The sequence below is a fragment of the Apteryx rowi genome, unplaced genomic scaffold (assembly GCF_003343035.1).
Source record: "Apteryx rowi isolate R43461 unplaced genomic scaffold, aptRow1 scaffold_85, whole genome shotgun sequence".
Classification (NCBI taxonomy): Eukaryota; Metazoa; Chordata; class Aves; order Apterygiformes; family Apterygidae; genus Apteryx; species Apteryx rowi.
In genome coordinates this window covers 1,717,878-1,731,457 of record NW_020451149.1, presented here as the reverse complement: position 1 = coordinate 1,731,457, position 13,580 = coordinate 1,717,878, and the positions used below count along the sequence as shown (strand labels likewise).

General features: G+C 41.0%; 1 protein-coding gene across 1 annotated transcript in view; it reads right to left on the bottom strand.

The window, feature by feature from the left end:
- SHROOM3 (shroom family member 3) overlaps positions 1 to 11,347 on the bottom strand; it is a 162,665-nt gene extending 151,318 nt beyond the window's left edge. The window contains exon 1 of the mRNA XM_026090140.1: positions 11,183 to 11,347. Coding sequence (XP_025945925.1) covers positions 11,183 to 11,347 — 165 coding nt within the window. The remainder of the gene's footprint in view (positions 1 to 11,182) is intronic.
- Between the last annotated feature and the right edge of the window lie 2,233 nt (positions 11,348 to 13,580).

Here is a 13,580-nt window from a genome sequence, read left to right as displayed (position 1 = left end):
CCYGGTTCTCAGGGAGAACTAAGCAAAGGGCTTCTAAAAATCAAGAGAAATGAAGCTATCATAAAGGTTGGCCCTAAAAATGGAGTTGCCCAAAACTAGTGGTAGCTTCAGAAAACTTTTATTTCCTCAGAGGAAAGAAAGAGGAAGCCAGGTGTAGTACTAATATCTTCTCAGTTACTGTCCTGTTATCTGCACAACAAATGCAAATGTATCAGAGTGTGTTCATATAGAAATGCCATTTACCTTTAACAACAGCATGAATTTACATTATCCTGTAGTCCTCCTTCAGTAAAAGCTGCTGTTTGGTGGGCCAAATTCTGTTGCTAAATTAGAGACCGACTTGAGAGGAAGTGTAAGGATTCCTTTTTCCAAAATAGAAGGAACTGTCAATAATTTGTAAATAGGAAGTTTTCCGGCAAGTAGGATTGGGTAGGTCTACTGCTCCGAGCAGCCCCAGCCGAACAGCAAAGAGGGGTGCCTGGGCCCGTTGACCAAAGCCAATTGCCACTGACTTAAAGCAGGAGCAGGAGGAGGGCCTTGGTCTGAAAAAAGAAAGGCTGCTTTGCACTTCTGGGCAGGGGTAGGCAGGACCCCCCCACCCCTCCCGCATGCGTGGCTGACTTTCCAGGCTAATAAAAAGGGTAAGTTGCCCCTGATGAAGCTGTGAGGGAAACTTAATCCTCCCCAACAATAGCCCAATGCTAGAAACATCCATAGCTCCTGGCATGAGAAAAAGCAAGGACCCTTCTCAGGGCATTTGTTTCTACATCAGTCTTTTGTTGCATCTTCCCCCTCACCCACCTCCTTCCCAGCCTGGGTTATTCCAGCGTTAGTTTGCATGGGCCGTTTCTACAGCTAGAACAACAACGGAGGGCTACTTGGAAAGCCTGTGGAAACCTCTTAGTTTGAAATCAGCAATGTGCAGTATCCCAGAAGAACAAAAATGTTTTTAACTTGCCTCCCCAAAAGTGTTGTATTCATTGACTTGCAAGCAGGGGGAACAGTGGTAGTAATTTAACCTAGGGAAGCGCGCCAACAACTTATTTAATTGCAGGCTTTGTGCCAACAAGACCACAATACAACTCTTAATACAAGTCTGCAGTACAAGACTAATTCTTCTAACCTTTTGCTGTTGCCTTATAGTCAGGTCAGTGGCTGCATCCCTTCTGCACYGACACTATTCAACAAACACTGGCAACTGCTTTTTTTTTTTTTTCAAACATGAAATGAAGCAGGACAAGAGAAGGGGAGGATCATTCATAAAACGAAGATTCCCCCTGCAACCCCACCTCTTTCTCTCCAAATGTTTCACATTTTTTTCTGCGGTTCAAGTCTCTCTCTTGAAACTAGAAATGTGTCTTGCCATGTATTTGTTCCTGGAAAACTGCCAGGTCTTTAATCTGAATTCCATCAGCTCATTTCCTAGTTTCTGTGAGACTGCATTTGAGAAACGTGGATCTCTCTCAGTCCACTGGCAAGATTGGTCATCAATCAACATACAAAAATGCAATGTCTGACATTAAGGACTAATTCACTTTTCTAAATCAAGCATTCATTTAAATAATGCATATTTTTCAAGAAAACTAAAAAGTAAGTAAAAAATGGACCCAGCGCTACTGCAAATTTCCACGGATAGGAATATTCAGATAATAATTATAAGCATCTCTAAACCCAACGTTCAAAAACTTACAAATTCTGAGCAACAGAATTATTATACAAGGTAGTAAAGTCGCTGGTGCATTTGCAGACTCACTCACCCTTGCTTCACTATTCACTCATTGCCGTATTTGATTTTTATATTTGCATCTTATGAGCGTATCACATCTATATATTCTGAACCCCCTGAAGCAGATCTTTTTATTACACTCATAAACAGTAGCTAGCACAATGGGGTCCCAGTCTTCAACTGTGACCTGCTGGCWTTGCCGTTATAGAAAAAATAAGGACTGATTACAAGCTGAACAGAAGAACAAGAAAAATACTTTCAAGTAGCTGTCATTAATGGTCTTTAGCACAAAGTCAGCACTTCCCTATAGGTGTTAGAAGTTTTTCTGCAGCACACAGCGGACTGGATGCTCTTTCAACTCTTCTGAATAAACATTTCTCATGCAGCTGCTTGCAACAAGGATTGTTGTCGGGGTTCCCAGAGATCCTTGTGGCCTCCCTCCACCCCATGAAACTGTTCCCGTTTTGCACATTTTGAAATGGATACATTTCCCATTTCTTTGGCAAACTCAAGTTTTTAGCTCTATTTTTACATGAATCAACATTTTCCATTTATCTATGCCCTTAAAAGTCATGAAAACTTTTAAGTAATGACAAATGTAAACATTTGGCATAACATCAAAAAGTTGCCTTCATTGAAAAGCAGAAAAACCTCTGATAGTGCTAATAAAAACAGACCTCACTGATAATATAAGCCAACTGCCTAAAGACTTCAGCATTTTAAGTTGTACATCTGCATGCCAACATGCCAACTTGTGTTCAGAAAATGATCCAGTGTTGATAGGGGTTATTGAAAAATGGCATCTCTTCTATCTCTGTTGGCTGGCATCAGAAACATTTTAACTGCTGATACGGACAGCACAAAACTGCTCCCAGCATCGCTGCAGAATGTGTGACTGAAACCCAGGAGAACATGGAGCTATGACAGTTGTCAGCCAAACTTGTCATTCATTCATGCATTGGAAAATCCCCATTCTTGAGTGAGAAAAGGGAATGGCTTTCAGGCTGGCAGATTATCTGGAGGGGTCTGTGGGAACAGCAAAACACTGCACCTGCCTGAAAAATGGCACCAACTCAGCACAAGACGTTTCCAGAGGGGAAAGTTAATATATGGGAGGAATGCACATAAATCCTGTTATTTCTTAATGGGATTTGGAAGCTTATTTCTCACCCTGTGCTTTGAAATGTATCCCACAGCCTATTCTATTAATGAAATTAAGCACAGTGATTTTCTTATCAGCAGGAATCATTCTTCACTGAGGTTTTAATTTTTTTTTTTGGTGTGTTTTTTACAAGTGTGAAAAACTAATATTATGCTTGAATACTGGTTAGGATGTTAACAAGCTGTGTCCTGGATAAGCTGGGCTTGTCTGTTCCTGTTGTACTTTTCCTACTTTCAACTGTCCAAGAAACCTGGAATCATATGCTTTTCAAAGTTCATAGCAAAGTAACTGAATTGTGGAAACACATATAGGCAGTGTCTGGCTGCAARTGGGAAGACCAGAAGTTTATTTCCAGGTCTGCCATGTGAATGAACATACACAAGCCCTTTCTTGTCATGTAAACTTAAAATATTTACAAAGATATTTTTTCACTGGGGCTGCTAAGCATGATAAATAGTCACAGACAATATCTCCACAGGGGGAAGATGCTTCCCAGCATTTAACAGATTTCCACCTCTGTCTCATTAAAGAGGGCAGTTTTGGCAAGTCCACCTGAAGTATGGAGCCATGTCTCCCTCAAGAATGAGGATCTAGTAAGCGAGCCAAAGCTGAGGGTTCTTAGTAGACCTAGAAAGGAGACAGGAACTCTATGGGTGAGATGGAAACACAGAGAGGGGAGCCTACCTGAGATGCAGTTACAAGGAAAAGGAGAAACATATCTAGTGCACTTAAAATCTACATAGTGATGACTGATATCCTGTTCCAGGCAAGCAGTGGTGACACAAAGCACCAGGAAGCAGAGATGGGCTTAAACCATATCTTTCAGACCAGCTATCCCTGTGGATCTGGACTGAAACTTAGCAGCTTGGGTTGATCTCTGGTATGAGCGTGACGGGTCGGTTGGACTCAGATGGCTGTCAGCACTTCTCAGCAAGGAGGCATGACTGTTTTCAAAGATAATTGCCTTCTACATGCATGTTCAGGAAAGGGGCATCATTCAGTTGTCTGCGGACCTTGGGGTTCATCTGTGTTGATCTTCGTTAATAAGGAAAACCAAGATATTCCCCGTAGATGGGCTCATCATGATGAATGACAGATCAGCTGGCACTACCCCATAAGGCAGCCTATCTGCAGTCAGCAAAGCTCCTGCAGCCTTTGCTGGTACAGCAGCCATGTCCCAGCAAGCCTCTGCTCACGTCAGTCAGTCGGTTTGTCTGCAATTGCTAATTCAGTGCTGTGGAAGTGAACAGAAGTCTTTTTGTGCTAGGGAGCGACTGGCAGCCTAATGGAGGTGGCTGACAATAGAAGCCCTTTCATCACGCAATTCCCTAGCTTTAAGAAAAGGTAGACGATCCTGTCCCCAGTGCTGGCATCAGCAGTCTTTCGTGAGGCCCTAATCTGAGCCCCGAGAAACAGGGAAGGGTGTTGAGGAACTGCCCCTCTACTTTCTGAAACAATTACAGCATCAGTTCCCTTGTCCTCCTCTGCAAGTCAAGGCCCACATCAGCCAAATTTCCTCGTCATCTGGGATCAGGCATCTGCTTTGTGCCTTGCCACAGTCTAGCAGCAGGAGTTTGGCACGCCAGAGCGATGATTTTGCAGAATGAGTCCCTTTGCTCATCCACAGACATAACACACCTTTCCCCCGTGCCAAATCTGAATAAAGTACCGGGGGGGGAAGGTTCCGGAAAGAGGTCATTTCTGCTGTCCGAGCTGATTTGGTCCTCAATCTTTCTACTGCAGTCCAAAGAGGATGCCAATCAGTGCAAGCTTATACTTCATTTTGCTCGTAAAAGCAGCTTTTCACCGGCCTTTTGACTGAGACAAAGCATAAGCAATACATTATGGTTTAATCCTAGGCACATCATTGCCCACTTACTGTTTTCCCCAGTGAGCACAGGGGGGTGAAGGAATAAGAAACACTCCAGCCCTCAGCACCCTGTGAACCGATAGTTAAACAGCAAGAGACCAGCACTCAGGTGATTGTTCTATGCCATTCTTGTTCTGGAAGACCACATTTTTAAGGACTTGCCATATTACACATAGCATCTGTATCTATAGCCCTAAATGCAGAACGAGTGCAGGTAGTGCTCTGCAAGAAGGCACAAGCATAACAAGCCAGTTTGGGCTTTGAAATGGATCAGTTCATTGGCCGACTTGTAGTGTATTGGAAGACAAACAGCAAAAAAGGATATTTTTAAAACCCTAACAACATGGAGGCACTAAGTTTTTCTGGGGCACTGAGGAGTAAAATAAAGTCAAGTTCATCTCTAGCCAAACAAGAACAAGTGTGGAAACTTTCAGAGGAAAAACTGCAGAACAAGTCATGGTGCCCCTGGCTCTGATTCATGTCCTCATGCCCAGGTTGGTATGTTTACCGTGAATCTGCCAACTTCAGACAAGTCTGTCTTTTGAATTGACTGTCTTTTTTGTGTTTGCAGGCTTATAAAAACATTAAACAGTTTCCAAATTGCCTTTTGTCACAAACGGGAGAAAAATTGATGCAAAGAAACTTTGTCTGTTGGTGTGTGAGAATATTTCATGTTGTTTATGGGGAACCTGGACACTTGAGTGGGGAGAGTGATGGGCTCCTGGGACTGACCTAATGGAAGAATGCTGACTCCGTGAGTGTTTTGATCAAAATGCTACAGAGTTTGGAGCCAGATCAAAGGCAAAGACCAGGGTAAGTCTGTCTGTGGGCCAGCTAAGGTCCAGAATGGCCTTTTGGGTTTTGTTTTRTCAAGACTGATGGAACGATTCTCATTATGTGTCACTAAATGCTCTATGAGCTCACTCAAGTGAGGAGAGCAAGGCATCATAATCAAAAGGATTAGGGAAGTTGCACAGGCATGGGAGCCTTGGGGAGGAGGGCCTGATCCAGTTTGTATAAGCACCTATTGCCAAAGGGCTATTAACTTTGCCAGAAGTTGGATCAGGCTCCTAACAGGGTCTAAAGCCCTTACAAGAATTCAGGATTATTTCTCAGGCTCTGTCCCAAGCTATTCCTATTATTATTAAACTTTTATTGCTTCCTACATCCCTGCTGGGAGGTAAACCTCAGAGTTTGTGTCATGTTTCTGGCATGGGGTCCCTGTAAATGACCTATCCTTTTGAGTGAAGGGAACCCATGAACTACAGCACAGCACGTGAAAAGTGTTCCCACATAGCTGCTATCTGAGAAGGAACATTTTAGATGCTTTAATTCCTAGGCAAGAGAAACAACTCTTTTGTTAATAACATCAACATGGAGCTCAAAACAAAAGGGCATTGCAGAGGGCTACAGCCAAAGCTATTCCAAAGGYTGGTGTGCAGCAATGAGAGACAGACTGCAGAAACACATTGCCAGGGTCTAGAATGGCTAATACTGCATAATGTTAATTACCTTAAATGAAAAAATCTTGCAGCAAAGCAAGAGAGAATGAACACTGCTGTTCCCAGTTTGACTGCCTTTGCTGCCTAGAACAGACCGATGCTTTCATTTTTGCAATAATGTTCTTACAGCTAAGGATGAATCAAAAAAAGTACTAGGTAGATGGGAATCTGGACTTGCTTACGGGTATTATCTTGGTTTTGAGGCAAATCGAAGAAAATCAGGTCCCAATTCAACCTTCAATATCAGCTGCAATCACTTTTGTACTTCTGACAAACTTTCTGGTCCCAAGTAAAGAAATCACTTACTTAAATTTTTCACTATAAGCAAATTTCACCAAGTGGGGGCCAAATTGCATGGTGCTAAATTACTAAACAGCTATAGTAAAGAAAAAAATGGAAGTTGTAAGAACTACAAAGATCTCAAAACAGAGCACTGAGGTTGAGCTCATTACATGAGATTTGACCTCTACTCTTCTTTAAGTATTACTTGTGAGCTATTTTGAGTAACACATTTATATGATATGAAGTTATCTTTTAAACACTAATAGACAAGAGAGAAGAGTTTTGTGACGTATAAAAGAAGAGAGAAAGCAATAAAAAGTTGGGGATCATCTTACCAAGGAGTATTTGATAATGGCAAGTAGCACATTTTTGGGAGATTTCGACTAGATTCTTTGAGGTCTATGAATGTGCATAGCTCACTCAGCTGGAAAATTCAGCATAAAGTGCTCATTCGAGGGAGACTCTTTCCTCCTGCCACCAAACTCTTGATCCTCTTCACCTCAGGAGGACATTTATGTCTTTGAAAACATGGGGAGAAACTATGCACAGTTCTAAGCAAAGAAGATGACTGACAGACATTCTCTAAGCTTACATAAATACGAAATATTAACTTCCCCAAGAAGAACGCAAGACCAGACTTCCCTTTTGAACTCTTACCTACACTCCTCATCAACAATATGTTTCATTTCACAGAATCGATACAAAAAGGAAAATACATTTTGTTAGTTCCCAGCCCACGCTCCACCTTTTTGGACGTTGTTCCATTGCTAACCAGTGACATCCTGGTGCTGACTTAGGTAATGATTTTTGGAAGTAAGTTCCCTTGAGGTCCCCATGCAAAGCAATTTACAACAGACAACTTCTTGCTCATTCTTCTATCTCTAATCTTCTGGTATGACAAAAATTAACCTTAGGAAAAGCCCACAAAGCTGTCTTCTGAGGATCCCTCACAAACCTGCGCAAAGGCAGTAGATCAGGAAAACCACACACAATCCTACAGCACACTGTGGGCCAACAGGCAGCTCCAGAAGACAATGGTAACTTCCTTAAGCACCCAAAGTAGCTAAGTACTGTCCTAGGACAATCAAAACCCTGAACTTCCTTTTGATGACACACTTAATATTTCCAAATTTCTTTTCATTGAAAATGTGTATTTTTTTTTAGATGTCCTACATAGCCTAAAGGCTTTCAAATCTCATGATCTTATGACACAGCCTTAATGTGATGAGTTGCATAAAGCCAGTCCAGAAATAAGATAGAGAAAAGTTGACTAGAGGGAATGACAAAGTACCTTCCTATCTAGAGACGGAAAACATGGGTAGACTTAATGAATTTGGCTACCATCTGCTTCCTCCCTCCAGCAAAACACATTACAAAGAGATCTGCGCTCAGGATTTTGAATTAGCTGTCAAGAAACTGCCCTCCATACAGGTTTGTCTTTCCACAGGGAAAAGAGAAGAGCATTAGCACAAAAAGCTCATCTGTTTTAACTACCTAAATTCATGACAGCTGCATAACCACCATTTCTGACACATTGATTTAGACTTGGTTCCATGACGGGTTGAGCATAATGGCCTGATTCAGCAACGCATTTACTAGCATGTTAAACTGAGTGTGCACTTCCATGCTCTTAACCACACATACATTGGGAAATCAGGCTGTCTTGCTGCACTACAGTGCATCTATATAAGAGAACTTTTACTGAGATGCTGAAGGTAACTTGTTCCCATTGCGAAAGGGACACTAAAACTTCTAATGGCTGAGCATATAGATCAGTTTTTACAATTTACTCTCCCAACTGTTGTCTTCAACAGCTATTTACTTATCACAAGAGCTGCTGGTAAACATGTAGACGGACTTAGTGCCAGAGTATTTATTGAAAGTTAACTCTTGCAGTTGGAAGTCTTTAAGGGCAATACACAGCAGCGATTGGGCAGGGAACCACAACCATAGTTTCTTCTGCTTCTAGAAATTTTGCGATATGATCCTGTAATCCATATATACTCAAGCTCCCATTGCTTTCAGGTCATTCCTGGGTATATTCTATCCTGGTGGAAAAAGCTGGCTTTCCAAAGAATTGCACAGTGCTGCAAGAGCCAGTATTCATGCCTCTGGGCTTTTTGTAAATTCATTCACCTTGGTTTTAAACTTCTAGCACAGTCTTTGGTCTGAAACTGAGATAAACCAATATTCATGGGTCCCAAATGAGCAACAGTTCCTGATGACTACGAACAACTATTGCATTCACACAGATTTGACAACTGTCAAGTACTCCATAACAATATATCGATGTTACATGTAGGACAAATTATTTAAAGTCCTGTTGCAAGCTTTCGTAGGTACTTAAATATTGACTAAAATCTACATTTTCATTTACACAAAGGCCATTTAATACCATTTTGTCAATGCAAAAGCACATTTAAGTGGATATATTTGCCAAAACAGAATAGGAAGCTGAAGCAGAAATAAAACTTCTACGTTAATTTGGAATAATCAAAAATTAAAATTTGACATCTACATTTTCTAATATTTATAGATAACATTATATAGAACTGCTATCAGATTATTCCTAGTGCCTTACCTTCATGAGTGGTCTAAGTACTCTTGTGTGAGTACAGAAGTGAAAATTTTACCTGTAATTGGTCCAGTTTATTATTTCCACACAGTTCCTCATTACTTCACAATATAATCGGAAGAAAAATCCTGAATTAGCTAAATGACTAATGTGTAATTCATTCTAAACAGTACATAGTCAATTCAAACAAAAGAATTCAAATACAAGAGCAAACTACATTATTTCTCAGCTGAAATTAGAAACCCTAAGACGGCTACAGGGGCTGCATGGATTTCAGAGCGCACAACTTTCACATGCATGCTGTTCTCCAGCTCTGCTTCACTGATGCATGAACAAAACAACAAAATGCTAACACTGATAGTACAAACCAGGCTGTAGCTGCAAGTTAAGAAAAAATATGCATATTTGCAGTGTTGTTTCAGGCAAGGCAGGCACAAGTCATACAGCTCCAAGTGGCACCATGCACACTCCAGGCGTGTTTGACATTAAGGGGCCTGGTTGTTGTGGAAACCAAATCCCATAGATTAATTAATGTTCAGCAGCCAGAGCCATCTCTCTTCCTCTCTGACACCCTGCCCCCAATTAAAAAAGAAAAAAAAAGAAAAAAGGGAGAGGGTGTTCTTCTATTATAGAATGTCAGAATAAAATGAAAATCTTGGTTTCCTCACAAACACAGAAATTTATCATGGGAAGTGAACAACTTGACTGAAATATTTGTCTCTCATGTTTATAAAATGCAACACAACACCATCTCAGTGATGCTGGTTTTGCTTTATGTGGCTATGCTAAGCTGTCTCTAACAAGGTTCTGCAAGAAAGATGATCATGTGAACTTTCTAAAAATTCTTTATGATAAAAGAACTTTAATGAAAGTCCCAATTTTTGCTTAAATCATGTAAACATGCTAACTAAAAATTATTTATTTCAGGTGAACTATTCAAGTGACTGACAGTCTTCACGTGAATGCGTTTGCACAGAGTTGCAGGATTTGAACAAAACTGATTTAGCATTCTCTTTTAGTTCTCTTTTAGCTGACAGTTTCTGATCCTCTGAATTCCCCACACAGGTCCAAGGTTACATGAGGGAATAAGATGAGACATATGTACATATGCACCTAAAGGCACACTATATAAATTGACACTATAAACAAACAAGCAAAATGGACTGGACTGATAGATACCATCGAATAGCAATAAGGCTAATAGACACTACACGCAAAATTTCAAAATGACCTAAATCCTATTTTGGAAAGGGTTTTAGGGCTATAGCTCAAAGGTACTTAGTTATTCATAGATTCAATCTGATGCTTTTAAAAATCCATGTCGTAAGTATCTGTATCTTCAGGTACCTGGATACTTTTAAGTCTAGTTCTTATGAGAATGAAGAGCTCTTTATCTTGTTTATTTCTCAAAATATATGTCATTCATGCTATTTAGTTGTCTGTTGACAAAACTCAATCACAAACAATAAAACTAAAATCTAGGAGTACTACATTTTATAGATATTAAATAAGAAGAGAGTATGCGGGTGAGAAAATTGCTAACAACATAGTATAACATACATGCGTGCCAAATATGGCTAAGTATTTATTATTCTTCTGTTTCCCCCCACACACTTCTAATTAGCCGACCATCACATCATGTGACTTAAAGCACTTTCCCTCTTTTCACTTCAGAAGGGTTTGTGATGGATTACTGATCATGCTCAGATATGCTATGATTTTATAACATCAGATGACTGCATCACCTCATGAAAAGGAGAGTTCCCTACTTCCATTCATAAAGGGACTGCAGTGAAATAAATAGAGCCAATTCCTGAAAGCAAAGATATTTCTTCTGGGACAAGAACTGTACTTTGGTTGTTACACAATGCCCAGAGTTCTCCCGCATTGCTCAGCAAAAGGGGATCCTGAGCAAACCCACTGACTTCAATAGGTGCTCAGCAGTTTTCAGAACCAAGCCAAACAGTGCCAAATCTAACATTTCAGTGATGTTTTACAACTCTTGCCCTTTAAATTGGGCACCATTCCCAGCTTGTTTACATCTCATTTAAAGTAAGAAAAATACCTTGGAGATGATTAATGGCTCCCCGTGCTCCAGTCCACCTTTCAGTGTGAATCCCCATGGAGCGCCTCCTTGAAGCAATGCCTCCAGATAAATATATCTTCCTTTATGGGTAATGCTGGATTCTGAAGATGATATGCTGGTGTTAATATTGTCTAACATCCTCATTTGTCCTATCACATACTCATTCAGATACAAAACCCACTCAGGCAATCACAGAATAAGGAAGTTGCAGATTAAACTCCCCCMAAACCCACTACGAGTCATTCCTAAACAGGTGAAACAAGAGCAGTCTGAGACAAAATTCTTCTTCAGAGCTGGAGTCCAAGGTGATGTGTTGAAAACACTTTACAACCAGGTCTGAACATGCTGTTTCTTCTTCAGAACTTCAGGTTTTAGTGGTGTTTCAGCGCTGTGCTTTCCCCATGCCCAGATATTCTAGGCATGATAGCTCTGTTAAGATTTATCTTCCTGCCCTCGGTATATCAAACTTGTGTTTTTAAATATGTGGTAAAAAAGAAGGGAAAAAAAAAAAGGTTTATAGATTTAAAAGCCATTGGCCAGCAAATTGCCAAAATCCAAACGAATGCTTCATTTGTGATTGATTATCAGTCTTTTCTTCCTTTCTGTGTGCAATTTACCATTACAATGGCCTTTTTGCCTCAGTCCACTGCACTAAAAGAATGGAAGCGTCTTCTCCCTCTCGCGCTCGCTCACTCTGTCCGCTTACTTCACAATTTTCTGACTTGTCAAAAAAAAAAGGGGGGGGGAAGGAAAAGAAAAAGTACATTCCTAAAACTATTTAGAGGGGTTTAAAATGTGAAATAACCCCACACCTCTTGAATTAAAAAAATACAAAAAAGTCTATTAGGAAAACTGGAGAAGCAGGTGAAATTAATCCTTTGGGAAAAACGTTAAGATGATAGCTGAGCTCTTTTCATTTTCTGTGCTCTCCCCGATGATCTGCCAAAGCTGCAGCAGCTACTGCTGCTATGAGGGAGGGTGAGGAAGTGAGAGGGAGGGAGAGATGGATTAAAGCAAATAAGGCAGTGCTGCCTGATTGTGCACATCAAGCATGCAACTATAAAATGCAGTGTGCAAAAACTGGTGATCACCCTTTTATAATGTCCCCGGAAACCACCATCTTTCTATTGTACTTGCCAAGGATTGTAACAATCCAAACTGCCACTTGCTGAAAATACAACGGACCTGTTCCAAACCAGCACAGTGGAGCATTGCTAATAATTTTCCTCTCATAAAGCGCTTTTCCTCCACATGGAGCCTACCAGCTTCACTGGACATAATTTCTTTCACCCAAACATTACATAGTCATAAAAAGTCAATCATTTCCCACTATATGAAATAAGAAACAATAGTAAGAGCTTAGGATATTTTTATGAATGTAGGCAGTGACCACTGACTTGGTAGAACCTATCAGTGTGGCTGCTTCTGTACTTGCATATGCACATGTAAACACAAATACCTGACTCACTGCTTTAGCAGGTATTGATTTTACTCCTAGCATACAATCAATTAAGGCGTTGACAAAAATTTCTGTCTTGTATCTGCCCCTGAACAGGAGGATGGAGAGGGTAGCCCACACACCACTCCCTTTCCTGCTTGTGTAGCTGAGTAAACAGCAGTGCCTGAGCTTGTAAGGTACACGCACTTTTGATCTCATAGTGCCTGGGATGTGCAATATTTCTCCTTCATGCATTAAGAGCAGTGAAGATCTTGTGTTAACAGACCCATAATCAACTCTAGAGTGCTCAGATCCTGGTTGTGGGGGTCCAGCTGCAGGGTTGTGGGTCTAAAAACAGATGCATCTTCAGATTTTTCAGGCCCTTCATGCTGCCCCACTCCTATCCCCTTTAAGATACTAGTTTCCATGTGGCCCTGTATTTGCCCCGTGTCCCAGCTCTCATTCCCAATAGCCAAGAGGAGTAACTGGGAAGAGAGGCCCTTCCCTTTATTTTCAGTGGTAGCTGATCCTCAGTCCTCACTTACTTTCAACTTGGTCCCCTCTGCTTCCCTCCCAGGGACTGATTTTTCGTTAGCTTCACATCCTGGTCTGTCGCACAGATTGCTTTTATCCAAAATGCACTCTTTAGCCTGCCTCAAATCAGATTTCTGTAGTTTCAAACACTCCTAATGTTTCACCGTAGCAACCCTTATTCCAAGTCACCACAAAGAACAATTCATTTCTGTCCCTCTGCAGGCCTTGTGGAGACGGGCTAAGGCTCTGGGAGCTGTCTCGTGGGGGCTCCACTTCCTGCTATCCATAGCCACCAGGACTATTTGAAGACTGCATGAGAACAGGCCAGACTATTTATATGCCAAGGTACTTTGGATTAAATCAATTTCCAGGGCAGGGAAATGCTCACTACGCCCAGCATCTGTA